At 52.5% G+C, this 26,430-nt stretch overlaps 9 protein-coding genes across 9 annotated transcripts; 6 read left to right on the forward strand and 3 right to left on the reverse strand.

Moving 5' to 3' along the window:
* Window positions 1-1,737: 1,737 nt before the first annotated feature.
* Window positions 1,738-3,669, reverse strand: GUITHDRAFT_121249 (hypothetical protein; the record flags this gene model as incomplete). The annotated part of the gene is made up of 10 exons (XM_005819504.1): window positions 1,738-1,838; window positions 2,190-2,334; window positions 2,388-2,520; window positions 2,568-2,617; window positions 2,797-2,870; window positions 2,918-3,008; window positions 3,057-3,143; window positions 3,194-3,469; window positions 3,532-3,575; window positions 3,624-3,669. The coding sequence occupies 10 exons, from the start codon at window positions 3,667-3,669 to the stop codon at window positions 1,738-1,740; spliced, it is 1,047 nt and encodes a 348-aa protein (XP_005819561.1).
* A 4,112-nt stretch (window positions 3,670-7,781) lies between these two features.
* On the forward strand, window positions 7,782-8,920 carry GUITHDRAFT_148531 (hypothetical protein; the record flags this gene model as incomplete). The annotated part of the gene is made up of 7 exons (XM_005819505.1): window positions 7,782-7,814; window positions 7,931-8,014; window positions 8,075-8,146; window positions 8,201-8,275; window positions 8,405-8,558; window positions 8,615-8,694; window positions 8,870-8,920. 7 exons carry the CDS (start codon window positions 7,782-7,784, stop codon window positions 8,918-8,920), a joined length of 549 nt encoding a protein of 182 aa, XP_005819562.1.
* A 913-nt stretch (window positions 8,921-9,833) lies between these two features.
* On the forward strand, window positions 9,834-11,863 carry GUITHDRAFT_156288 (hypothetical protein). Its single transcript, XM_005819506.1, has 8 exons — window positions 9,834-9,873; window positions 10,235-10,368; window positions 10,426-10,635; window positions 10,684-11,139; window positions 11,213-11,443; window positions 11,497-11,572; window positions 11,621-11,676; window positions 11,733-11,863. The coding sequence occupies exons 1-8, from the start codon at window positions 9,852-9,854 to the stop codon at window positions 11,763-11,765; spliced, it is 1,218 nt and encodes a 405-aa protein (XP_005819563.1). The 5' UTR covers window positions 9,834-9,851; the 3' UTR covers window positions 11,766-11,863.
* A 1,139-nt stretch (window positions 11,864-13,002) lies between these two features.
* On the forward strand, window positions 13,003-13,816 carry GUITHDRAFT_121252 (hypothetical protein; the record flags this gene model as incomplete). Its single annotated transcript, XM_005819507.1, has 3 exons — window positions 13,003-13,167; window positions 13,351-13,431; window positions 13,808-13,816. 3 exons carry the CDS (start codon window positions 13,003-13,005, stop codon window positions 13,814-13,816), a joined length of 255 nt encoding a protein of 84 aa, XP_005819564.1.
* Window positions 13,817-14,172: 356 nt separating this feature from the next.
* GUITHDRAFT_148533 (hypothetical protein) lies at window positions 14,173-14,989 on the reverse strand (the record flags this gene model as incomplete). The annotated part of the gene is made up of 6 exons (XM_005819508.1): window positions 14,173-14,196; window positions 14,241-14,276; window positions 14,379-14,432; window positions 14,575-14,637; window positions 14,677-14,928; window positions 14,975-14,989. The coding sequence occupies 6 exons, from the start codon at window positions 14,987-14,989 to the stop codon at window positions 14,173-14,175; spliced, it is 444 nt and encodes a 147-aa protein (XP_005819565.1).
* Window positions 14,990-16,146: 1,157 nt separating this feature from the next.
* Window positions 16,147-16,929, reverse strand: GUITHDRAFT_121253 (hypothetical protein; the record flags this gene model as incomplete). The annotated part of the gene is made up of 7 exons (XM_005819509.1): window positions 16,147-16,203; window positions 16,255-16,299; window positions 16,430-16,474; window positions 16,522-16,586; window positions 16,631-16,661; window positions 16,711-16,761; window positions 16,816-16,929. 7 exons carry the CDS (start codon window positions 16,927-16,929, stop codon window positions 16,147-16,149), a joined length of 408 nt encoding a protein of 135 aa, XP_005819566.1.
* A 402-nt stretch (window positions 16,930-17,331) lies between these two features.
* On the forward strand, window positions 17,332-18,158 carry GUITHDRAFT_121254 (hypothetical protein; the record flags this gene model as incomplete). The annotated part of the gene is made up of 2 exons (XM_005819510.1): window positions 17,332-17,391; window positions 17,439-18,158. 2 exons carry the CDS (start codon window positions 17,332-17,334, stop codon window positions 18,156-18,158), a joined length of 780 nt encoding a protein of 259 aa, XP_005819567.1.
* Window positions 18,159-19,921: 1,763 nt separating this feature from the next.
* GUITHDRAFT_156289 (hypothetical protein) lies at window positions 19,922-20,635 on the forward strand. Its single transcript, XM_005819511.1, has one exon. The coding sequence runs from the start codon at window positions 19,946-19,948 to the stop codon at window positions 20,435-20,437; it is 492 nt and encodes a 163-aa protein (XP_005819568.1). The 5' UTR covers window positions 19,922-19,945; the 3' UTR covers window positions 20,438-20,635.
* Window positions 20,636-21,151: 516 nt separating this feature from the next.
* GUITHDRAFT_82168 (hypothetical protein) lies at window positions 21,152-25,513 on the forward strand (the record flags this gene model as incomplete). The annotated part of the gene is made up of 3 exons (XM_005819512.1): window positions 21,152-21,937; window positions 21,989-23,203; window positions 23,591-25,513. Coding segments are annotated over 3 exons (3,924 nt in total), but the record flags the coding sequence as incomplete, so codon positions are not given.
* Window positions 25,514-26,430: the final 917 nt, after the last annotated feature.

Genomic DNA, 26,430 nt, shown 5'->3' on the forward strand with positions numbered 1-26,430 from the left:
GATAGGATAGTATCGTGGACAACTTTACGAGGAGATGAGAGTGGAGGAGAGGAGAGTGGAGGAGAGGAGAGGAGAGTGGAGGAGAGGAGAGGAGCAGCGGAGCGAAGGGTGAAGGAGAGAGAGGAGGAGAGGAGGGGAGGGGAGGGGAGAGGAGAGGGATCTCACATGGCAGGAGGATGTGCTGCAGGTGTTCCAACCATACTTGATGGGTTCAAGTCAGTCACCAAGGGGTGGCAGAAAAGTGGGAGAGGAGGAGGATAAGAGGGAAGAGGAAGGGGAGGGAATGATGACAAGAATGAAGCCGAGGAGAAGGGGAGGAGATTGTCACCACCACCACCACCATCATCATCATCATCATCATCATCGCCGCCGCCGCCACCACCAGCGTCATTGCCCCTCCTACTCATGAAGAAGAGGAGAAGTTGATAGTGAACTACCGCATATCCTTGTGCGTACATCCACTCGTTGAGAAGTTCAGGAGTGTTTGACTGCAACTTGACAAGCCAGAAGAGGCAGGCGGCAAGGTGAGCGATGATGATCACGCCAAACATGAGCTGAAGGTTACAAGGAGGTGCTGTCAGATTGTTGTTCTGTTGGACATGAGACGAAACCTTGAAGAGTCGGATGATGTCCGGGTTGATGTGTACAGAGTCCTAGGATGATGGTGTGATGTCAGAATGGGTAAGAGAGGAGGGGAGGGGAAGGGGGAGAGGAGGAAGAAGCGGAGGGGAGGGAAAGGGGGAGAGGAGGAAGAAGAGAAGGGGAGGGGAGGGTGAAGAGAAGAGGAGAAGAGAGAAGAAGAGGAGGAGAGGAGAAGCAAGAAGATAGAGGAGGGGAGGGGAGGGATCAAGCAACAAGCTTGAATTCAATGTTGTGAAAAGTCAAGAAACAAGTGAAGTGCAGCACCACCATCACCATCCTTCTCCCTCCTTCGTCTCTTTACCAAACACAGCCTCCCTCTTCCTCAACCATCTTCTTTCTCCTCCTCCTCCTCCTCCTCCTCAACAACAACAACAACAACAATAACTTATACATCATCTCACCTGCAGCACTTTCAAACCCTTGTGATTCATCAGTTTGAACATCCGGAGCAATCTCAACAGTCTGAGCGGCTGTTTCAACAAGTCAGTCACATCGAGAGGGTTGTTGATACAATGCACATAAGGTTATCAAGGAGAATGAGAGGGAGGAGGAGACGAGAGAAAGTGACGTCGAGGAGGAGCGGAGCTGCTGCAGGAGGAGCAAAGGGAAGAGTAGAGGTAGGCGCAAAAGGAAGACGGGAGAGGGAGAGGGAGAGGGAGAGGGAGAGGGAGAGGGAGAGGGAGAGGGAGAGGGAGAGGGAGGGGGAGAGGGAGAGGGAGAGGGAGAGGGAGAGGGAGTGCGGTTCTTATTCTCTCACCTTGATCAAACGCACAAACTTCAACGAGGTCCCGTCACTCGATGCTTTGGCGACTTGCACGCCATTCACGCACTCTCTGTGTGGGAGGTCAGGAGAGGGAGAAGAGAAAAGAATGTGCGGGAGGAGAAGATGGAAAAGGGAGGGGGAGAGGAAGTGAGGAGGAGAAAGCAAATCAGAGGAGGAAAATGAATGGAAGAGCAGGGAGAGGGAGGAGAAGAGATGTGCCTGCTTGAAAATTCAATCCATGAGACAGGAATGCTGGTCACCAGATCGAAGGTAAGCTGCAACAAGCATCAACATCCCCTCCTTCTGCTGCTCCTCCTGTCCCCTCCCCTTCATTACAGGTCTTCACTCCTTGCTAAGAACTCTCCCACCTCCTCCCTCCTCTCCCATCTCCTCTGCACAACCTGCCCCGAGCTGAAGTAATCCCACGCAATCCCTTGGAACGTGGTCACGAGGCCCCCACCGACAAACCTGAGCAACAAGGATGAGAGAAGGGAGAGGGAGGGAGGGAGGGGAGGGAGGGAGAGAGAGGGAGAGGGAGAGAGGGAGGGGAGGAATCAGGCTGTCTTTGCGTCTTCCTTACCTTCCAATGAGGAAGTTGAAGCAAATATCCATCATGAAGTACGTGTCCACCAGCAGATCCCACACAAATAGGGGGTTCTATGTTATGTCGTCACGATTTTTCTGTGACTTCCCTTTCCTCTGTCTGTCTGTCTGTCTGTCTGTCTGTCCGTCTGTCTGTCTGTCTGTCTGTCTGTCTGTCTAGCTTCTCTTCTCCTCCTCTCACCTGGCAGGGGTCCGTATCCCACAGGAACGCCAGCCTGCTTCACGGTCACTTTCATCGCCTGCAGCGTCTCGGGAGACCCGAAGGGAGTGACGATAATGGTGTAGCTGAGAAACGCAGCTGAGATGAGGATGACGTAGAGGGCGAACTGAGACGAGGGATGGATGGCAGACCCTATTCAACCTCGAGTTACTCCCAGACCAGCTCCCCGTCCTCGATCCCTGTCTTCCCTTTGCACACTTCCTCCTCCTCTCCCGCACCTTCGGCTCTCGTCCGGTGAAACTCATGCGCGTTGTCATCTCTGTCAACCGTCATGACGGTCTTGAACCAGATCCTGCAGGCCCGTGACCCAAAGCTCTGTCATCCTCCGCTCACACAGACCGTATCCTCGTCATTAGCCTCGGGTCCCTTCGCTTGACCATCGTCTTGTCCTGATACCAAGAACCATAAAATCGCTATCATCATCTTTCCGTTCACCATCATCGTTAAATCTACCTCCTCCCCTCCTCTCTCCTCCCACCCGACCCTTTCCTCATCGTTACAACCCTTTCCTCCTTTCCTCCACTTGATCATCATAGTTTCCATCCTCCTCATCTTGTAGCAACCGCACCTTGAGAATATTCTTCTTCCACTGCCCCAGCACGTTTCGTTGCGACGAGTCGAAGACCCGGTGCCCCGAACCCTCTGCATGCTCCAATCACTCACAGCCCATCAGCAGAAAAGTTGCAGACCTTGGCTCATCATCTCGTGCTGCAGGGACTGAAGTGCAAAGGCAAAGTCTGACATATCCTTGTTGTCGATGAAGACAAACTTGCGATGATCCTGGAGGATCGGCTCAGTCAGCTGCGGCTACCCCACAAGAAAGATCACCACAGCTCCTTGATCTTTCATGACCTTGAGAGACATCGTGTTCTGATTCAGGATAGCGCGATCGACGATGTCGATGACTGAAATCTCCTGCGCAGTCTCCTTCACTGAACCCGTCCGTTGGCAGTAAACCCCGCTACCTCGATCGGCGCGGAGTCGTTCTTGGTTCCCTTATTTGCCTCTATCTGTTCGATGCAGAACAAGTGCAGACGCAGCTTGAAGAAGACTTGATACACATGCCGCTCGTTGCCCACCGTCTCGGTCACCCTCCATCGGTTGGAATACTCTAGTGAAGGAGGAAGGTAGGGGGGAGGGTCAAACTCACTCACACTAGAGTTCTCATCCTTACCATGCTCGCCATTGGGAGAAATCTGGGAGACGAAGTTCAAAGGAGTTCGCCTGTTACGCCTGGGACTCTGCAAGGGTAAGGAAGATGGTGAGGAAGAAGGCGAGAGGAGAGGTAACGAGGTGAACGGACATGCGTGCTGGTGTCTTGCGCTGCTGACTCAATGGCTTCATTCCCTGACGGTGAGAGTGAGTTGCGCTCCGTTGCTCTTGCCATGTCATCACCGTTTTCAAAGTTTCGGAAGGCATCTCGGAAGACAATCTTGGCCATAGGTGGTCTCAGCGGGCAGTCAACCTATCTCCCTGCATCTCCTGCCGCTTCTTGTTGGTGGCTGGAAACACTGTGAGAGACAAGAGAGAGAAGGAGGGAGGGAGGGAGGGGAGGGAGGGTTCGTGGAAGAAACAAAATTCGGACGAGGGCATGGACAGGAGATAATTGAGCTATCTAGTTGCAGTAGGAAAGAGTGAGAATGATATGCAGGTGTTGTTGGGAGAACAACATGGAGATATTGTTGTTGGAATCGAAGCAGCGATTCATGAAAGGTACAAGAGTGGGTCGGATTTGAAGGGGGTAAGTGTGCAGGTGGTCACAGAAGACAGGAGGTGGAGATAAACAGCATGCAGGAGAAGAGGCAGAGGAGGAGGAGGAACGGAGGTCCTCAAGGAGGGGATAGCTAAGGAAGAATAGTACAGAGAGGAGGAGAAGAGGCTGAGGAGGAGGAGGAGGAGCAAGAGGAGCAGAAGCAGGAAGAGCAGGTCAGGGCATGTTTGTTTGGGGCCATGACGGAGTTTTTAATTTACGAGGATTGACTACGAAATGTCACCTACCAAATTTTTAAAAGAGGATATCCACGTGACCCTATTCTTGTCTTTAATTTCAACTTTTGTCAACATGTTTTGAAAATATAAAATGTTATTATGTAACGGATGGTCAAGGGAATTTATTTTAGCGAAAACGGCGGAAAAATCACAATGGAGGCAGACGAAGACGAAGACGATAACGACGATGAAGAGGTGACGAGGAGGGAGGGAGAGAGGGAGAGAGGGAGGGAGGGAGAGAGGGAGAGAGAGAGAGAGAGAGAGAGAGAGAGAGAGAGAGAGAGAGAGAGAGAGAGAGAGAGAGAGAGAGAGAGAGAGAGAGAGAGAGAGAGAGAGAGAGAGAGAGAGAGAGAGATAGAGAGATAGAGGGGGAGGAAGAGAGGATAGAGGAGGAGGAAGAGAGGACAATCACAATTAATGGTATTTGGAAAGAGACTGAAGTGAGGAGAAGGAAATGATCGGGACAATGAAGGGAGGGATTTAAGATGTCGTAGTCTATGACTGAGAGGACTATGGATATGAGGTTTGCATGAATCATGATGGTTTTGCAGAGTTGGCCTACCCTCAATCGACGTTATGCAGCATGGCGGTACAGGCTGGCAGTGGTAAAATCTCAATCTGAGCATTGGTGGCGGGGAAATTGGGGTTTCTACAAAGCATTGAAGAAAGTTGTACACAGCAAGTGGAAATACAAAGTTCAGATTCAAGTGTTTATGAGATGGTGCCGGCAGAAACGGCTGATACACTTGCAGTCCAACAGTGATGCGCGAGAAAGTGGTCAGCAAGAGCAGAACTCAGCTAAAGAAAGGCCTAGGAACGATATCATGAACTCAAAGCAAGGTATCCACACCTGAACAGCCAATGCATTGCTGAGCTCGTGGTTTCTTCGAACAGAATATCGGCAAGAAGCAGAGACTCGCGATTCGAAGGACTATGTTGAAAGGAACCAAGCAGTACAATCGACTTTAAGTTCTTCTATTCGGGACAAAGCACAGTTTTTTGCATACGCCTGGCAATTCTGTAATGTGATTGAAAGCGACAAGGACATGTCAAGTGCAAGAGGTTGGCACGAACAGGATCGAACACACGACAGCCCTTCTAGCGACTCTCATCGAGTTTCCAATAACAGCAGGTCATCGCAGGAGGAGAGGTTGGAGAGGTCAAGGACAGGTGAGGAAGGGACAGACAGCAAGAACGCCAGACAGTTTGCAAGGGAGGCTCTTCATCTGATGCTGGGATGTCTTGTCGAGGCCTGGAAATGCTCGACCATGAATGCCGATCTCTTTCGGTACGGCCATGTCCTTTTCACCCTCGTTCGATTGACGTACATCATATCAGGCATAAGTGGTTTGCACTTGTCGTCAGGCTTTTATCTTTCAAGCTCACACAAGGTCATTCAAACATGACAGCATTGTAAATCATTGTACTCGAATGCCAATGTAATAATGATTTAGCAAGGACAAAACAATCTATATGGATATTACTTGATAGTATACAGTCATAACACAGGATAAACATTTTACATGACGTTGTTCTCTCCAAGTCGTTACCCTCGTTGCATACACATCTCATGATACGGTTGGTTGGTGGGCAAGGGTCTGTGGTATACACTTGCACTTGAGAGCATGAGATAGCTCCCGCTCTCGTTGAACGCCAGAAAGAATTCTTCTGCTTCCAAGTGAACCTCTGAAAACAAGCTGCACCTGAGATCAATTGAGAAGGCACAAGAACTGCGCATCTACATACGTGTGTGTGTATGCCATTGCGATCAGAGTGAAGGCCGTCACTGCCAACTGACATGAAAATACGCACGTCAGTTCGACAAGGACCCTTTAGGTGGATACACACCAGGATCACAATATCTCCAATGTCCAAGACAAGATCCCTGCAATCATCGTCATCTCATGCTGCATGCACAAAGAGAGCAGCTCACTGGAGGCTTGCTGACAGGATGCCATTGCTCAGCCCCTCAACGCAAGACTCCATTGACAATTGGGAGGAGGATGATCAGTTGGATTCAAAAGTGAAGACCGATTCAAAACTCAAACGCTGGCTTTCATGGATCCAAGTATGCACTGAGTTATCATCATTCCCTTCCAGTACCTGTAGGAGTAATCAGTAAGTGAGTGAAAGCTGAGTATTCATCGTCAATTATCCAATCATCTCATGTAATAATTAGCGCTCCTTCTACATAATCTGACTTGAGTCAAATCAAATCGACTTGTCTTCCACATTTTGTTGAACTAGCTCATCCGCAGTCATCTTTTCCCTCTATCTCCCCATGACTACATTTTGGTCTTTTTGAAATCAGGTAACACAACACTCAATTCTCTTTCATCCTCTGAAACCATCCATTCTTTTGCTCCCTTGGCACCCCCCTTCAGATACCTGTCTCGCTCGCTTTCCTCCTCCTCCTCCTCCTCCTCCTCTGTCTCCCTTCTATCGTCCCGCACCCGTCATGTCCCTTTACTGCCCATTTTGCTTCACTACCCACCCCTCTTCAGGTAACACAAGTCGTGTCGAAGGAGGGGTTCTCCCGGCCTCCCTAATTGCGCCTCACAATTTACGTCTCTTCAGGACACATGTAACGACTGTAACGGAAATCGTTTCAAAACTTGTTGAACCGTTACATCGGTAATTTTTTAATTTTGATATCCGACAGGGAATGGTCAAACTTTGAAACCTGCGAGTAGAGCCTTGCGGCGGCAGCATGGCGGAGGCGAGCAGCTGCTGTCTGTGTGAGGTAACTGATCGGACGAGGACGAGGAAATGGACGAGGACGAGGACGAGAACGAGAACGAGAAAGAGGATAGTAAGATAGAGGTACTAAGTTCTCACGAGAAGACATTCAAGGAATCGCTGAACGCGAATCCGCGATGCAAGGGTTGTTATTCCATGAATTATGGCGCCCAGTCTTGCCCTGCCTGAAAGGCGAAGTAGAGTAGCAGTAGATTGCTGTCACGGTTGGATTGCCAGGTCCCGAGGGACCGCGACAATCGTAGCCTAGCTGGAGGATTCAGTGAAGATCATATTGTTTTACGATGAATTGAATTAGATAAGCATTGATGACGTCACTTCCTCGAATCCCAGTCGTGCGACATGCGTGAGTGATTTCTCACCATCTCGTTGTTTCATGAGAGTTAAATCTGAAATGGTCACAGAACTTGGTACTGAAACTTTGATGCTCGGAATCAAGATATCTGACTTGATGTCATTCCGCCTCGCAAATCCCTTCCAAACATTTCCTGTTTGTTGTACCATCATGTACAGGGAGTAAGTCCCCCTCTTTGACCTGTTCCATTCAAAACGTACCTTGATTTTCGTGCACGATTTCAAACCAATCCCTTTGGAATCGGTCTTCTGGCTGTAGTGTGTAAGTGCTTGCTTCAGAAGAAGTTGTTTGGGATGATTTTCCTTTCAGCGGGTACCATGACATGTTCTTTGACGTTTATGTCTCACATGGCTCTGTTTTCTTGGTGACTGGGAATTCTATTGTTTTCCATTTGTAGGGGGTAAGGAGAGGGAAGTGCTATGTTCAACAATGTGCTGACTTGCTCAACAATCATGACGTACACGAAGCCCGAGGTGGGAGAGAGGGTGAGTTGTTGACTCGTCTTGAATGATGGAGTTGTGAGATGGAAATGGTTCAGATGGTAAAGCAAGCTCACGATGCAAGGACGTCGTCTTGTTCTGAACATGCCATTAATGTGCAGTGCTGCATCTGCAAGAGATTACAAGATGATATATCATGCGCTTTGTGCTGCAAAAGGCGGACAGATGAGAAGAAATTCAAGAAGGTGATGAAAGAGGGAGACATAGGTGTGGGAAGGGGTTGTAGTAAGGTGATGCGATGTCAGGAAATTGCAGAAGCTTTGGAAGGGCATAGGAGGAACCTGAAGCAAGCCATTGTCATCCTGGAGAATGCGAGGGTACGAGCCCCAATCTTTATCTCTCTGCATTCTTGAATGATTGAGGTTGACAAGAATGTCTTGGAGCCAACATACAAGAGGAAATTGGACAAAATTTTCGCAAACATCTTTCTCTGCCTTGATGACCCGGTTCGTGCAACCTGGTTGGCGTTCACCTCACATCAAGGATCACAGGAACTTTGTCATTCTCTTCAAGACCAGATACAAAGTAAAGTTATTCTAGCTTTATGGAAGTGATGCGATGACTATACATTGCAGGATGCTTCTCTGAAGACAAGTCGTTGGATGCCAGGCAAACTGAGTCAGTACTGGAAGTGTCCGTCGTTTAACCTTTCAACCATCAGTCCAGCTGCAAATGCAGAATGGATGAGCATTCCTGTGTCAATTTGTGCAGATCAAATCACCAAGTCAGGTACACTCGATGAGATTCTCTTGCTTTCGTTCCAACAAATAACACATTGTTCGCAGCTGCCATATCTCTTCGAGAAAGCGGCCTCGAGCACCTCAACGTGTCATGCAATGCAAAGCTGAGAAAGATTGCTGTGAAGGTGACGAGAGTCATGGCAAAGAATAAGTAATTGATTCTTTTGCGTTGCAGCAACTCTGTGAAATACCAACTTTGAAGAGTTTGAATTGCACAGATTGTCCGCTTCTGCTCTATCCTCCTAGAGAAGTGAAGGCACTATCCTAAATGTGTGCACCACGATGACTACTTAATAGCAGATAATCGACAGAGGAGAGTATTACCTCATGAAGTACCTGAGAATGGTTTGAACTGCTTGCTCTTATACAGTTCTAGAGCATGACTCTCGTTTCAAAGGTGCAATCTCAACAAAATCTTCTCTGGTTCTTCAGATGATTCATGGTGCTTGACACCATGATAAGTTTAGGATCAATCTATCGTAATTCTTCTCCATCTCCACACCCTCTCTGGCTATCCATCCCCATCCTCTCCCTCCGCACCGCTTCATCTCACCGTCGCACCGCAAACAATTTTGTCGGAGTAGAATCTGTTTTTAAAAATTGTTTTAACACATAAAATCTCAAAGTATCTATATAACTGATGTGGTACACCTGATGTCCTTGAATTTAAAATTGGGGTCAACAACATTGTAACTCATGCTACACAAACTAAATTAAAACTATTTTTGACATCCTTCATTCAATTATAAAGGTTTTTTGATTATATATGGTACGCATCTTGACATCTTGTTTTTTAAAACAGCTGGTTTTCACTTCAAAAACTATTTTTTTTCGGGGTTTTAGTAATTTAAAGATCCCCTTTTCTTTACTTGGAGGCCCCCAGAATTGTAGGGTTTGTTTTCATCACAAATTCAAATTGTTCACTAATATTTCAAAATATTCAGCCAAATTTAAACTTTTCAAAAGCATATGGACTCAACGGATCGCAACGGATCATTTTATAATCGAAGTTTTAACATACCCCTCCTCTTAAAGGCCGACTACCCCCAGTCCCTCCAATTACTACCCCTGTTTCCGAAACTACCCCTTTGCCATGATCGTTTTGATCCTGGACGTTTTCTCTACCCCCCCAAGACCCTTTGAGTACCCCATCGATGAACAGCTATCGTATCGCTGGATCCCAAGGAAGCACCCCCTACCCCCTGGTTTACACATACTACCCACCCTTTCTCCTACCACAAACCCAACAAAACCGAACCCTACCGACTCCGTCAAGGTCGCCATGCCCGCCATGCTCGCCCATCGTAAGGCTTTTCCCACCCGCCCTTTCCCTTGCTTCTCCTTCTCTTTTCTCAACTTGTCCCTGTACCGTCTCTGTTTTTATTTCTCAGCTCACGTTCTTCGGTTCCTTCTGTTTCCTGTCATGGTTGTTGCAAGTCAGTTTTGGCAGATCCACGATCATATCTCATCGTTGATCAATTCTATGCTTTCAATACTGTATTTCACATTTTTCTGTTGTGCAAGTCAGTTTATGTTGATGATGATTACGTCTTTTTTTTTTTACGTGTTTGTATATGCCTCATGAGTAGTTTTGCTTTCATTTTCTCCTGAATCATTTCCTGATCGTTATTGCTTTGCTATTCTCGCTCACAACATTTCATTCAGAGTTGGTGGATGCTGCGATTTCTCGCGGTAAAAGTACTGTTGATAACCTCAAAAGCAAACCTGGATACCTCAAGTGGACTGTTGAACGTGTAGAACAGCCCGTACTGTATGTTGCCGATACAAACCTGGCCAAGGTATCGCGAAGTCTACGATTCCACTTATTTTTCTGCCCTTACGTTTTACTCTTACAGGCGGCATTGAAAGCCGGTGATCACGCTCTCACGATTGCCGACCAGACCATCGACAAAGCTATGAACACTCATGCATACAAATCGACCCATGCCTTTGTCAAGACCACATATTCGACCAAGGTCCAGCCTGTCATCGAGAAGAGGATAGTTCCGGCCACCAATGCTGTTTCCTCTGGCATTGCTACCACCACCTCCACCATTGTCAATGCGGTAAGCCCAGAGCGTTTGCCTTGTGTCTCTCTGATCTGGTATCCACAGCCCGCCAAGACGTACGAGGCAACCATGACCTTCGCTGACCGCCAAGTAGATTACTTCCTGCCTGAGAAGGACCAACAGCTGGACAAGGACCTCAAGAAGTCCCCAGTCGGGATCACGTTGAAGGTCTCTCGTAGGACTGGTCGTAGGGTCATAGCCGTGAAGAACAGGGTCCACAAGGCTGCCTCCTGGGTGGTGGACACAGCTCGGCCCTCCAATGTGAAGCGCCAGGCCACCAAAACCTACAGCAATATCTTCTCTGCCTTGGATGGATTTGTTGACAAGTACCTTCCTGACGACGACAAGATTGTGGCAAAAGGACCCATCGTGTTGACGAAGAAGGTCATGACTCGTGGTAAGAAACGAGGACTCGCTGCTGCACGATCAGCCATGCTCGCGGTCAAGACCTCTCCTCAAACCTTCAAGAGAATCCTTTCGGACACCGTCAAGGGTGCGAAGGTCAGTGTTCTTGGACTCCCTTCCATCTCAGAGCTCTGCCGATCTCGTCTCTCACTGACTCTCTGTTTCGCAGTTGAGGATCAGCAACACCTACATTGCCACCTGCAAGAGTGTGAACAACTTCCATCAAGCACGAATCCAACCATTGGTCGAGAGCGCTCAGACAAGGGCCTTGGCTGTTGTCAAGAGCACGGACTCTGTGCTCTTGAAATATCCCCTCACAGCCAAGATCAGGAATGTCACCGTTTCGCAATTTGAAAAGCATTTGGCTCCACTGCTCGGCAGGCTCCTCTCGTTGAACTCGGTGAGCACTGTCGTGGGACTGACGTGGAGGCTGTCTTCTCACTTCCTTCTCAGGCTCCTTCCTCTAAGGCAATTCAGCAAGAGAACAGGAAGAGTTCGGCTGATGAGTCGAAGGAGACTCCTGCTCCCGGTCAGTGTTGTTTCCCGAATCTTTATCAGCGACTGAAAGATCTTGTAGAAACTTCGTCTGCATCGGCAAAGTCGAAGAAGTCAGTGGACTCTGACAGCTCGAAGGTCAGTGCCAGCCTATCAAAGATGTAAACAATGTCTCAGACTGATCTTTTCTGCAGGAGGAAGCAGATTCCAAGGAAGATGAGGAGTGAACACTCGGTCGTCTTCGCCGGGCCATCACATGGTCCCTGTTAATAGAGTGATTGGTCCTTGACGAATATTTTATTTTGAATGAAGACTAACTGTTGATACTCGTCGTGAGCTGGCAACCGTTGATAACTCGGATGATAACTTCACTGCCGCTGCCAGTGCGGCGCCCCGGCAGCCGCCTTCGGAGTGACAGGCCTCTGGGGCCGGGTCGGGCGCCGATCATCATCGAGTACTGCTTTTTAACTTAACTTTGAGTAAAACATCGAGTCGAGTCGTGTGGGAGACTCAGTAGTTGCACCCCGGGTAACCGCCGTTACGGCCGGGCCCGGATCCTAATCATCATGTCGGATGGCCGGCGGGTATCCAACGGTTTTTGACGGTTACAAAGACGGTTGCACGGTTCAATTCGTCCTGGGGTTTCCGCAAGACAGGACGGTTACTTTTGGCCATCGGTAAGTAACGGTCGTGCCTCTTCGGTGGTTCGGAAATGCCTGGCGGCACCTTGCATGCTTCATGGAAGCGGCAACAGAGACAGCTGAAGTTCCTCCCCTCTCTTCTCCATCATGAAGACAACATCATCATTGTTACTGTTATCATCACTTTCTCCATCCTGACGACGACATCATCATCTTTCCTATTATCATCACTTTCTCCATCATGACGACATTACGACGTCATCATAACCACCATCAACATCATCATCATAACTACCATCAACATTATCATCTCCTCCTCCTCCTCCTCCACCACCACCACCATCAACATTATCATCTCCTCCTCCACTACCACCACTACCACCATGAACATTATCATCTCCATATCATTTACATCATTTACGTCTTCATTTACATCGTCATCATCATCGTTACCGTCACGTTCACTGTCACCACAACCATTATTTCTTCTTCTTTACATTCATAGTCATGATCACTATCTCTCAATCACCACCAAGTCACTGTTGTGTGCTCGCGTTCACCTCTTATTCACTCTTTAACTCCATCATTCTTTCTCATTCGCGTACGTACCTCTTTCTCAACCTCTCTACTCGTGCCAGCTCCCAAACATATGAGAACTTTTGTGTTGAGAGCTATTGAGATGGGATTTACGAAAGTCATTCTGTCACCTGTTGTTCGTGACGTCATTCCATGCTGTAATCATTGATGTTTTTTGAACATCAATCTCCTTGTTCCTGCTCTGTTTGCTCTGCTATCATCCTCCTCCCTTCTCTTGTGACAACGGATGTTCCGTTACGACAGCAGCTGGACTGACTCGCAGAAGCTCGCAGGCAATCCAAGGATGCTCACGGCGTTGAAGCAGATGGCGAAGCCGCACGCTCGCGGATACTTTGGAGTAGAGGCCAAGGCTTACGGTTACTCCACCCATGTTGACCTCGACAAGCTCAAGGTAGAGGTCAAGAAGGGAGGGGGAAGGGAGGAGAGTAGGAGGCTAGAGGAGAGGGGAAGAGGAGGAGAGTAGGAGGCTAGAGGAGAGGAGAGTGTGGGGGGAGGGGAGGGGAGGGGATCAAGAGAGAACTTGAAGGAGGCGGGAGAGGAGGTGGGGCGTCGATGTGAGTCTCCTTGTCTTCAGGTCCCTTCAGCTCATCACATCTTCCACTGTGCTCGTGAGCTCAACGCCTTCAACGATGGCTGGAACACGACCGCCCCGTCGGTAAGACGTCACGTGTAGTTGGCGAGCGAGTTTGGATGTGCTGTTGGTTATGGTGTATCTTTTTGTTGAGAGTGGTTCGGCAGGACTGTACATGATGAATGTGTTGAAAATCCTTGCTAGAAGGTGAGCTGTCTTCTAAACCTCAGACCGCAAAGATATCCTACAGCACTGCTGCAGTTTATCTGGTGAATGAGTTTGGATGTACACGCTGAACTCATCCTTGCTCGTGACTTGTCACAGCACGATGAATGATGTTGATGAGAGAGGGAAGTCTACGAGAGGAAGGGAGAGAGAGAAGAGGGAGACAAGAGACAAACATGTGGGATGGTCAAGGAGGGCAGCTATGGCAGTTGATGCTTCTGACACGTTCTTACAGGATTGTTAAGATACTCCTCATGTGGAGTTTGTAGGTAGAAGGCTAACAGGGCCTTCTCATGTTTATTGTCAGCATGACATTTGAAATTTAAATCTCATGACTAAGCTACTCCTTTCTATCCCTCATTCTCCTCCTCTCCTGTTTGCATCTGGATTGATTTGCAATTTCCAACCGCCGTCTTCTCTCCTACTCTCCCATTGTTTCCCCGTGCCCTCCTTCGTCATGTTGGCTGCTGTCCAGGTTTTCGCGCTGTTATTATGCAAGTTATCTACAGTCCCTTCTGTCGCCTCAGTTCCCTCCCATCCTCTCCTCTCCTCTTCTCTTCTGCTCTCCTCGCCTCGTCTCGCCACGTCTATCCCCTCCTCTCATCCTCGCAGAAGTCTTTCAGCCTGCGACAATCGTCAACTTGATTCTTCGATCCTTGCAGCGTCACCTCCCATTGGCCCATTCGATGAGCGTACTCGAGCGGCTGCCATGGCGTGACTTCAGGGTGAGGGCCAAAGAAAGGGGCGGGGGAGGAGGAGCATGAAGAGAGAGATGAGCGAGTGGAAGCGAGTGGAAGGACGCGGACCGTTCGACCGTACGAGTCGCACAAGCTCCGATCAGCACCGAAGTCGAGGAGAACCTGGAGGAAAGAGATGCGAGAGCAAGGGGATGAGCGAGGAGCAGACGGAGGACGGAGGACGGAGGACGAGAAGGAGGAGATGCAAAAGAGGGCAGGCAAGTCTGGATCAGTCTTCAAGGAGGAGGAGGAGGAGAGAGGAGACCTTGATAGTGGGAAGCTGGCTGCTGCCTGCGGCGTAATGGAGTGGAGTGAAGCTGTTCAAGTCCTGTAGACACTGAGAGGAAGCGTTTCCCTCAGACCTCACAGACCTGACAGTTGACGGAGACGCCGGACCGGACGAGACGGTCAACGAGATGGGCCTGCTCCAGCCTCCCGTAAGGTCCTCCTGCCCCTGCCCCTGCCCCTGCCCCTGCCCCTGCCCCTGCCCCTGCCCCTGCCCCTGCCCCTGCTCAACCGTCTCCCCCATCTTATCCCAACCCCCGCTCCCCGCTTCATTGCTTCCTCTTCTTACGTCTCCTTTGGCTGCAGCTTGCATGAGTCTCGTCTCGTCTACGGGCTGCGCATCATCAGGGGATGCGGTTGACGTTTCCTCCCTCCAGTACCTGCGCACAGACCATCCTTTGAAGCCCCCGAGCCGCCGGCCTCTCAGCCTGGTAATTGGAACATCTTAATTATCTCCATTCTCCCTCCCCTCCCTCTTATTCCCTCTCCCTCTCCCTTCCTTCATCCCTGTTGCTGTCCCTCCCTCTGCCTCTCTCCTTCCCTCTTGATCTCCCTCTTTCCTCTCCCTTCTCATCTTTCCTCCTCCACCAGTCTCACCGCGAGCCAAGGAAACATCATGTTGCCTCTGCTGTCGCTCGACCGGGAGGTTGAAGAGAGCTGGACGTGGAGGTAAGAAGAAACGAAGGGGAACACAGGGAAGACAAGAAAAGGAGGGTAGAGGGAAGACAAGAGCAGGAGGGTAGAGGGAAAAGAGGAACAGGGAGGCAGAGTGGTACACGCACGCCTGAATCGCAAGCATGTCAGCATCAGCTCGAATCAAGACAAGGCACAAGACCTTGATGATGTGGTGGAGACGGTTGTTCCTGCCAGTGCCAGACATGAGCCAACCCTTCCTCTTCCTCCTCTTCACTCTGCATCTCCTCCAACCCCCCGCACCTCCTCCCCCATCTGTGCCCCCCATCCCCTCCGCCTTCCTTTCTTCGCTTACCGACACCCTCGACCCTGACACATGAGCATGAGACAGGAAAGACAGCCGAGCAACACTAGACAACAATCTTACTTTCACTTCTCCTTGCTGTTGTTGATAATCCCAAAGTTGCTGTCGCTGTTGTTGTTGATGATGATGATGATGATGATGATGATGTTGTTGTTGTTGTTGTTGTTGTTGTTGTTGTTGTTGTTGTTGTTGTTGAGGAGGAGGAGGAGGAGGAGGAGGAGGAGGAGGAGGAGGAGGAGGAGGCGCAGACGTCAAATCTGCACATGGGGCACGTCGAGTGCATCTTGGAGAGGATCAGGAGGAACTTGATGGGCGATCAGAGCACCTCAAGGAGCCACTTGTCGATGCAGGAGACGTGGAAGAAGTGACCGCAAGGAAGAGTCCTCTGAAGAGAGAAGGAGGGGGAAGGGAGGGAGGGAGGGAGGGAGAAAGCGAGCAGTAAGATGAGGCAGAAGTAGGAGAAGTACAAGAGAGCTTCTGAGCACTCAAACACTCACCACAACATCTCCTTGTGCAAGGCAACTCAAACAGATGTAACACTCTCTGAAGGATTGCTCATGAGTTGGCAACAACAAACCACAACAAGGACCTCTCACTGTCATGTTCTTCAATCTGTCAGACAACTCTCAGAGTTGCAAGACAACTGTCGCGCAATCGTCTCACCATAGATGTAGACAGCGCATCGACGATCTCCTTGCTCGCCGTCGGCTGTGGAACGCGATCAATTCCGTGCGAGGAATCAGCGGGAAGGAGGTAGGTAGTGGGGCGGGAGAGCTGGGGAAGGGGATGGAAGAGGGGGAGCAGGACGTGCAAGAGACAGAGGATCATCGTCAACAACCCTGGAAGGAACTTCAGTCTGTCCGAGGACGCGGATCGCCTCGTCCTGCCATGCATGTTATGACCCTGCTCGCACCATCCTGCTCATCGGACCAGCAGCTGCAGCATCCTGCCGATCCTGTCTGAGGATCCTGACGGGCTCTGAGAGGAGAGAATCTCTGTAGGAGGGATCAGCAACGAGGATGAGTTGTCATTGACAGACCATTCGTGATGAGTGACAGCGGAAACAGCAACTGCAAACGACCCATCAACCTCTCCGTGAACGCAAGCACAAACACGCACCTGTCTCGAAGATCGAGCATGCGAATGGACTATGAGACCCCCCGGCGTGTTCTGCATGCGTCTGAGTGAGCATGTAGCGGACAAGAGGAGCTGGAGGCAGCGCACAGGAGGGCGTGTGACGACGACGATGACAGAGGCTGTTGCGCCCATGTCGAGCCTGTGAAGCGTCGATGTCACAATGGCGAACGAGACGAATCTCTCCTCTGCACTTGACAGCATACTTCGTGCTTCGACCTTACACTGTCTACATCCCGTGCACTCCTCCTCCTCCTCCTCCTCCTCCTCCTCCTCCTCCTCGTGCTGCCATCATCTGAACCCATGCTCCGACTTTGTTGAAATTTCAGCCCCTCATCCCCCCTCAACCCCTTCCAGTCACTGGAAGCCTGCTGGAAGCCTGCTGGACTCCGGAAAGCGGCCTGCTGGAACTCGGAAGGCAGTCAGGGCAGAACAACTGACTGCCGCGTGTCGAGTAATTCGGCGATGAAATTTTAGAAAACAACCCGGTAACGCATCCAAGGTGCCTGACACATCTCTCGTCTCTTCTCTCGTCTCTTCTCTCTTCTCTTCTCTCTTCTCTTCTCTCGTCTCTTCTCTCGTCTCTTCACTTGACATCACTCAAGGATGATCGCGCCTGAAAGCGGCAGCTGCTTGGCAGAGGAGAGTTACAACAGTTACCCGCATGTATGCTCGCATGCGCAGGGCATTCGAAGTTGCTAACTAGCTGACAGACGCTGACACAAGTCACCTTTCCTCCGTTCAGCAAGTTCAAGATCACCATCGAGACGATTCATCGAGGCGACAGAGGCAAGGAAGCGAATGTGCACAAGCTCAGCTCGGAGCAAATGAAGAAGCTTGAAGTAGTCAACATTGATATCGCTGAGAAGCGGAAAGAGGACTCGAAGATGTACGATGGCGCTGATAACGACCCTGCAAGGTGGTGCTGGCATGGGAAGCTGTGGAATCTGATGGAGCTCAGGTTTAGGTCGCAGAGAACTGGACGAGGTCCGCTAGAAAGAGGATGGCAAGAACGAGTGGACCCTGTGATGTGCGCCTACAAACTTGTGTCGTGCGAGTTCGATTATTGGGGTTTACAGATGATGATGATGATGATGATGATGATGGTGAAGAAGATGATGGTGAAGATGATGGTGAAGAAGAAGAAGAACAAGAACAAGAAGAAGAAGAAGAAGAAGAAGAAGAAGAACAAGAACAAGAAGAAGAAGAAGAACGAGAAGAAGAAGATTGATATTATGATGATGAAGCTGTTTCTGACGATGGAGATAACAGAGAGTTCTGCTGTGAGCCTTCCAGGCCTCGGCCCTGCTGGGAGCCCTGCAACTAGCTACGGGCTATCAGCAAGTGACGGCGGACCATTGGAACTTGGAAGGTCACTGACTCGCCGCACCGGGCCAAATGATTATGCGATAAACATGGCAGGAAGAGGTTGAAAATGTCAAAGTGTTTATGGCACTGACAAGCTGCATTGTTTTATTCAAAATGAACGACAATAGCACTTTACGAATCCTTCATCAACGAATCATGAGATGCCGTAATTGCAACCCCATCCCCAATCAGTCATACTAGAAGAGGGATCATTCCCTTCACGAGACAACACAGAGCTCGAGATGTCATGCATGACTCTCTTTGTTCCGATGCTTCAACTGTATCCTAGCACGAGTCTTGCGCTGTACCGCACAGACTAGCATGGGTTCTACATGCCTGTACCGCACAGACTAGCATGGGTTCTACATGCCTGTACCGCACATGCTAGCATGGGGTCTACATGCCTGTACCGCACAGACTAGCATGGGGTCTACATGCCTGTACCGCACATGCTAGCATGGGGTCTACATGCCTGTACCGCACATGCTAGCATGGGGTCTACATGCCTGTACCGCACAGACTAGCATGGGGTCTACATGCCTGTACCGCACAGACTAGCATGGGGTCTACATGCCTGTACCGCACATGCTAGCATGGGGTCTACATGCCTGTACCGCACATGCTAGCATGGGTTCTACATGCCTGTACCGCACAGACTAGCATGGGGTCTACATGCCTGTACCGCACAGACTAGCATGGGGTCTACATGCCTGTACCGCACAGACTAGCATGGGGTCTACATGCCTGTACCGCACAGACTAGCACGGGGTCTACATGCCTGTACCGCACAGACTAGCATGGGGTCTACATGCCTCTACCGCACAGGGTATCGCACGCCTCCTAGCAGCGGCAGTCTCATGCTCAATTCAATTATCTTTCGACCTCTTGGTGCCCATTATTTTCTTTCTTTTTCTGTCACGAGGGAGGTCACGGTTTGCGGCCGGCCTCATGACCGTGACCTCCACCCATGACCACCTGAGCCTTGAGATCCACTGCTCACGCGACGTTTCTGGAAGGATCCAGAAGTCGGATCTCGTCCCGTGACAACAACCCTTGGTTGACCTCGTGACCATTGGAGGGGTCCGATGTAGTTCAAATTGGGGGTGAAGGGGTGATCTGTTTTTGGTCCCTTCGGATCCTTTGACCGAAACGATGAAAGTTCCCCGGAGCTGCATTCACGGATACCACCCCCAAAGATATTGAGATCATTGGTAATTCACACCGGTAAGTGGGGTAGTCAGAGTTTAAAGAAGCATGCTACTTGAAAGACACCCCCCCAACCCGTCACGTTGCCGTGTACACATCTGCAACACCGCTTCATCCTCCTTTGCCCCTCCCTGCTCTACCACCACCACTACCAACTCATCATCATCATCATCATCCTCCTCCTCCTCCTCCTATTCCCGTGATACCTAGGCCTCATCGTGCAAATTGTGGGCCAGATGACATCAGACACTAACAGCTGCCTTCCTCACGCATGAACGCTCTCCTCAACTCAGTTGCACATAACTGAACGAGCCATACCTCTCTTCCTTGTCTCCAGGTTGCCAACATCGACAATCTCATCTCACACCCTCCTCGACGGAACGTCATGAATTGTGAATTCGACCCCTCGCGCGCCGCACGAGCCTTCCTCAGTGTCAACGATGCTCGGGACATCTACAAGTATGCTCAAGAGCATCTCTGCAGTGGCCGCGCCTGGTCCCCCACGGTAGCGAGCGTACAACTTGCCGAGAAGTATGCCATCAGTCCGAAAGCGATAAGAGACATCTGGAACAAACGGACGTGGACGACAGCGACGTTCGAGCTCTGGAGCGAGGAGGAGAAGTTTGAGTACTCCGTGAGGAAAGCCATGGAGGCAGCAGCACCAAAACCTCCAGCTCAGACCGGCAAGAAGGCGGGGCGACCTCTTGGCTCCAAAGACACAAAGCCGAGGAAGCGGAGGAACAGCAACGCGAGTCTGAGCACCAGCAACGAGCCCAGGGTACCGGATGCCGCCGACTCGTTTGGTGACGCCATGAAAGCACAGCCGCAAGCCTCAGGCTCCTCTCCCTCTCCCTCTCCCTCTCCCTCTCCCTCTCCCTCTCCCTCTCCTTCTCCCTCTCCTTCTATGGAAGTGCCCGAAGCCAACGCTGTCCCATGCTCTGCCACTGCCGCCCAGACGGGGGCCTCATCGTACTGGCCAGAGAGACCCTACAGGCCTCCGGTAGTTGACCACGCGTTCTCGCGAGCAGGTGCGGAGCAGTGGATGCTGGACCCAGACAGGATCAGCCACTTCCTCTCCCTGCCAGCCGTTGAGCTGCAGCCTTGCGACTGGCTCTCGGAGACCCTGGTTCGGAGCTGATTCCTTGCTTGCTATATGACACTCAGTCCGATCCTTCATTAGAAGATCAGTGTAGAAGGACAGGATCCCGATTGCCCATCGATGCGAAAGTTGTTGAAGGAATGAGATTGTTCGAAATAATGACGAAACGTCCTCATTCCGCTGACTTAGGATGCATAGTGTAACAAAAAAAATCCTAAATGAATGAACGAGAGAATGAAATTCTTGTATGGTGCCCGTTGATCGTTCGACATGTTTCACGGACTTGCTTTGATGGCTCAACTCCCTCCCTCTCCCTCCCTCCCTGCTGTCTCGACTCTCTTCGCCTCACTCCTCAGTCTGCTAGTTGGTGTTTTCACTCAGCAATCCTAGACGTAGAAAGTTTGGTCGGGTCGGAGGGAGGGGGGAGGGGGTACCAGGACCAATGAATGGGGTAGGGGGGTTAGTCTTGGTAGGTATAACCCTGCATTTCTTACGTTGTTTGTACGGGTACCTATGCAAATAGTAGGGTGGCGGTGATTTGGCATTTTGAGGGTAGGGTGGTGCTGGCGGGAAATGGGTGGAGGGGGGAGCAGGTTGAAGAAAGACGATGCTCCTCCTCCTCCAGCAGCAGCTGGAGGAGGAGGAGGAGGAGGAGGAGGTAAGGGAGCAGGCAAGGACAAGACAGCTGCCTCCAACATGCCCCAGGCGATGATTGGAGCGGACAAGAAGGCTTTGATGAAACAACAAGCCAAGATGGAGGAGGTTGTTAGCGATGGCTCTGACGATGAGGGGGCGTACGATTCCGATCTTGAACGACAGCTCGAGCGAGAGGAGAAGCTACTAGCGGAGCAAGAAGGGGATGACGACCACAAGAGGCTCGCCATTCAGGATCGTGCAAGGAATGAGGCTTTGCAGTGGACGTCGCTGGTGCTTCCTCCCCAGGACTTCGTTCCGGACGAAAAGTGCGAGTACAAGCCCGAGGAGGCGATCACGTTGGACTTCGTGCATGGGTATCGGGGATGGGACTGCAACAACAACGTCTTCTTCACCATCGCAGACGAGGTCGCCTACTTCGTTGGATCGCTCGGGGTGGTACTGGAGCCATCGAGCCGAAGACAGAAGCACTACTCCGGCCCTCCGAACAGGAGCATGAAGGAGGTAATGAGCATGGCGATGCACCCGGCAGGCTCCATTGTAGCTACAGGAGAGTTCGCGCTGGCGCCTCACATCCTGATCTGGGACCTGAGCACTTTGGCTACACTCAAGGATCTGTCGGGGGTCCACGAGGGCGGGATCTCGGCGCTAGCCTTCAGCAAGGACGGGAAGAGGTTGGCGTCGGCGGGGATGGAGAAGACAGGGAGAACCGTGTCTGTGTGGGACTGGAAGAACGACAAGAAGACCTCTCCCATCTGCTCTCAGACTCTGAAGACTCCCAAGATCATCGCCCTAGCCTTCAACCCAAGGGATGACGTGCTCGTGGCGTGTGGGGTGAACATGATCGAGTTCCTGCGCATCGGGCTGAGCAGGACAGGACAGCGAGTGCTGGAGCACCTGCCCGGGCTGTTCACGATCTCAAACTTGGCCACCCAGGGAATGTCGCCGTCCATGCTGTGCGCTGCCTTCACTAAGACTGAGTTCTCTCTGACCACCACCATCCGCAACGCAGTGGAGGGGCTGTGTTTGACAGGCAGCGACATCGGGAACATCTACCTGTGGAAGAGAGAGGAGCAGATAGACATGATCGTCTCTGCTCACCGCAGCAGCGTCCATGCTATTGTCACGTTCGTCAACGGCTTCTGCAGCGGAGGCAAGGATGGCAAGGTCAGGGTATGGAGCAACGACCTCGAGCCCCTGAACTCATTCGACATCTCTGCCGTCCTGCAGCAGGACGTGATCGTCAAGTCGGTCGACCAGCGGCAGGGCAGGATCCTCGTGGGTACCCACACGTGCAGCATACTTGACCTGGACCAGGACACTGGGGAGGCTCAGGTCGTCATCGAAGGGCACATGGGAGGAGCCGTGGAGGCCGTGGCGTGTCATCCCACGAAGCCGTTGTACGCGTCTGGAGGAGCTGACAGGTACCTGCGCTTCTGGAACTTGGTGGACAAGGTTCTGTGGAAGAAGAAGATGCTGGATCACCCCATCAAGTCGCTCTGCTTCTCCCCCGACGGCAAGGTGATCGCAGCTGGACATGCGCTGGGATCGTGGTCGGTCCATCGGGTAGACTCGTTGGACGAGGTGATCACGTCCAAGGATCGAAAGAAGTCAATCTTCTGCGTCAAGTTCGCCCCGAGCGGACGATACCTGGCTGTTGGGTCGGAAGACTCGATGGTTGACCTCTACGACTGCGCGTCAGACTACGACTGGGTCGCGACGCTGCAAGGACATGCGGCTTCTGTGCTGCACCTGGACTGGTCGATCGACTCGAGGTTCCTGCAGAGCTGCGGGTCAGAGCAGGACCTCTTGTTCTGGAACGTTGAGGAACAAACTCTCATCCCCGGCTTCGAGGAAACTTGTGACATCGAGTGGGACTCTTACTCCAGCACCGTAGGCTGGTCCGTCCAGGGCCTCGTGGGCACAGGGCTGGCCAACACGAGCTGCAGCCGCTCCCTGTCCGGTCACCTGCTGGCCTCCGGGAACACAGACGCCATGGTGCGGCTGTTCCGGTTCCCCTGCATCGTGCAGGGGGCGGAGGCGAACATGTGCTCGGGGCATGTGGGAACAGTGATGTGCGTGAGGTTCACGTGCGATGACACGTTTGTGATCTCGTGCGGGTCAGAGGATCGCTGCGTGTACCAGTGGCGGGTGACGTCAGACAGGGACGTGGGGTACGACGCGCTGGACTCGGAGACCCTCAAGACGCTGGAGAACATGGACGTGGCGATAGACCGGAGGAAGGACGTCTACGAGCAGTCGAGGATCGACAAGCGCCTGTCCCGCCTCGAGGCCGAGCGAGTGCCGATCATGGACCCCGGCAAGGATATACCGAAGAAGGAGATGAAGCAGCGGGGGAAGGAGGGCGTGCGAGGAAACCTGTCAAGCCAGGAGGAGAAGGAGGAGGGCGGGGAGGAGGAGAAGGCTCCCAAGCCCAACATGGCGCCTGAGAAGCCGGGGATACCCGAGCAGCTCCCGGACCTGGAGGAGGGGTTTGAGGAGGTGGCTGAGGCCTACGACTCTGACTTGGAGCGGGAGAGGAAGATGAGATACCATCGAGGCCCTCAGACTTCAGTGAGTGCAGAGGAGCGAGAGGTGGACGAAGACGGGTTCCCTGTCACCGGCGAGCCGCTCTTCGTGCTCAAGCCGCAGACCATGGCGGTTCCTCCCACCAAGTACAGGAAGCCTGACGACGCGGACGAGCCGCCGCTGGGGGGCCTGCAGATGGAGTTCATCTACGGGGCCCGCATGCACGACACGAGGAATTGTGCGCAGTACACGGGCCATGGGCACATCGTCTTCCTGGCGGGAGCGACTGGGGTCGTGTACAACCCGATCCAGCACACGCAGAAGTTCTTCAACGGGCACACCGACGACGTGATCTGCCTCTCCCTCCACCCCGACTTTATCACTGCAGCCACAGGGCAGGTGGGCAGGAAGGCGTTGCTGTGCGTGTGGAACACGTACACGATGCAGACGCTGTCGGTGATCCGAGGCTTCCACGACTACGGCATCTGCTCGGTCAGTTTCAACTCGGACGGCTCGCTGCTGGCGTCTGTTGGGATGGATGTGGACCACAGCATCGCCGTGTGGGACTGGAAGACCGGACAGAAGCGAGCGTCAGCGACGGGGCACGTGAACAGGATCTTCTGTATCGCCTTCAACCCGAGCGACGACAGTCTGGTCAGCGCTGGAGTCGGACACATCAAGTTCTGGACCATCTCTGGACGCTTGCTAAGGGGGCAGCAGGGGAAGTTCACGCAGGGAGACAAGAAGCAGGTGTTCTGCTCGCTGACGGTGTCAAAGAAGGGAAGAATCTTCACGGGGAGCGAGCGAGGAGAGATTTACCGCTGGAAGAACGGCGATGTCGACTCTGTCATCAACGCTCACCATGGCCCCGTCTTCGCCCTCTGGGTCTGTCGCGACGGCTTGTGCAGCGGCGGGAAGGACGGCATGGTCAAGGTCTGGTCGCTGGCGCTGAAGCCGCTGGTGGAGTTCGACATGCGGACGCAGTCGACGGGGGTGGACAACAGCAAGGTGCGGTCGGTTTGCTGGCTGGTGCGAACGATCCTGGTAGGCACCATCGACAACGAGCTGTTCGAGATCGACATCGAGGCAGGAGCTCCTAAGCTCCTCCTGCAGGGCCATCGCTCGATGCAGGTCAACGGCCTCGCCACGCATCCGTCCAAGAGACTCTTCGTGACTGGAGGGGACGACCACTCGGTGCGGCTGTGGGACATGGACAGCCGGAAGCAGATCGGCATGCGGATGCTGGAAGACGCGGTGAGCTCGGTGTCCGTCTCGCTGGATGGGAACCACATCGCCTGCGGGCTGCGGAACGGGAAGCTGGTGATCCTCAAGCTGCGGACGATGAGGCCGCACCTGGAGCGGAAGGACAGGAAGCTGGCGATCCTGGAGGTGAAGTACAGCGCCAACGGGAAGTTCCTGGCAGCAGGAGGAGGCGACTGCTTCATCGACATCTACGACGTGCAATCGGAGTACGAGTGGATCGGCACGTGCGCGGGACACAAGGGAAGCATCCTAGCGCTGGACTGGTCGGCAGACTCGAAGCAGATCCAGTCGGACGACGAGAGGGGCAACCATCTTTACTGGGACGTTGAGAGCAGCAAGGAGATCCTGGTGGCGGCGGAGGTGAGGGACGTCGAGTGGTCCTCTTGGACGACGAGGATGGGTTGGTCCGTGCAAGGGATCGCGTCCAAGTTCCAGGGGCCCATGGGGATCAACACGACCTGTCGCTCCTCGTTCGGGGACACGCTGGCGACAGGAGACGACTGGGGGATGCTGAAGCTGTTCCGGTTCCCCTGTATCACCCCTGGAGCCAAGAGCAAGAGGTACGGGGGGCACTCGGCGCGGGTGGGCAAAGTCAGGTTCTCCTTCGAGGAGAAGACCGTGCTGTCCTCCGGGCTAGTGGACGGGCTGGTGGTGCAGTGGAGGTACCTGTCGTCGGGGAAGCTGCTCGAGGCTGAGCAGGAGCTGTCAGATGATGAGGATGAGATGGAGATGGAGAAGAGGGTGGCGGCAGCTGATGACAAGGTGGACTCGGACGTGGAGAACGAGCTGGGGCTGAGCTTCGGTCGAGGAGAGTCGGAGGTGAAGGTGGACAAGTCGGGGATGCTGATGGTGAAGTCGGAGAGGATGGTGACGGGGAAGGAGCAGGTGGTGAAGGGCAGGTCCTCCACCAAGATGAACGTCAAGAACGGAGTCGATCTCAACGCCGAGCTGGACCCTCGGGAGATGGAGAAGAAGGCGGGAAAGGACTGGAGGAAGCCCATGGACGCAGACGAGGCCCCGTACAACTGCCTGCAGCTCGAGCACGTGTACGGGTATAGAGGGCACGACTGCCGGAACAACCTCATGTACAACGAGGAAGGGAACCTGGTCTACATGGTGGGGGCGGTGGGAGTGGTATACCGCAAGGAGGGGCACATGCAAGTGTTCTACTCCGGTCATACTGATGACGTCATCTCCCTCGCCATGCACCCCGACAAGGTGCTGGTGGCGTCCGGGCAGGTGGGGAAGTCGCCGGTGATCCTCGTGTGGAGCAGCGTGAGCATGCAGACGCTGTCGACACTGCGAGGGTTCCATGAGCTCGGGGTGGCGGCGATGAGCTTCAACAAGGACGGGACGAAGCTCGCGTCCGTAGGGCTCGACGTGGATCACTCGATCGCCATATGGGACTGGAAGAAGGGAACGCGGATCGCGTCCTCCCCCGGACACACCGACAAGATCATGGAGGCACGGTTCAACCCCGTCGACGACGTGCTGGTGACGTGCGGGATCAGGCACATCAAGGTGAGGAGGAGGAGGGAAGGAGGAGGGGGGGGGGGAGGGAGGAGGCAGGAGGAGGAGGGAGGGAG

Source organism: Guillardia theta (genome assembly GCF_000315625.1).
Source record: "Guillardia theta CCMP2712 unplaced genomic scaffold GUITHscaffold_220, whole genome shotgun sequence".
NCBI classification, from domain to species: Eukaryota; class Cryptophyceae; order Pyrenomonadales; family Geminigeraceae; genus Guillardia; species Guillardia theta.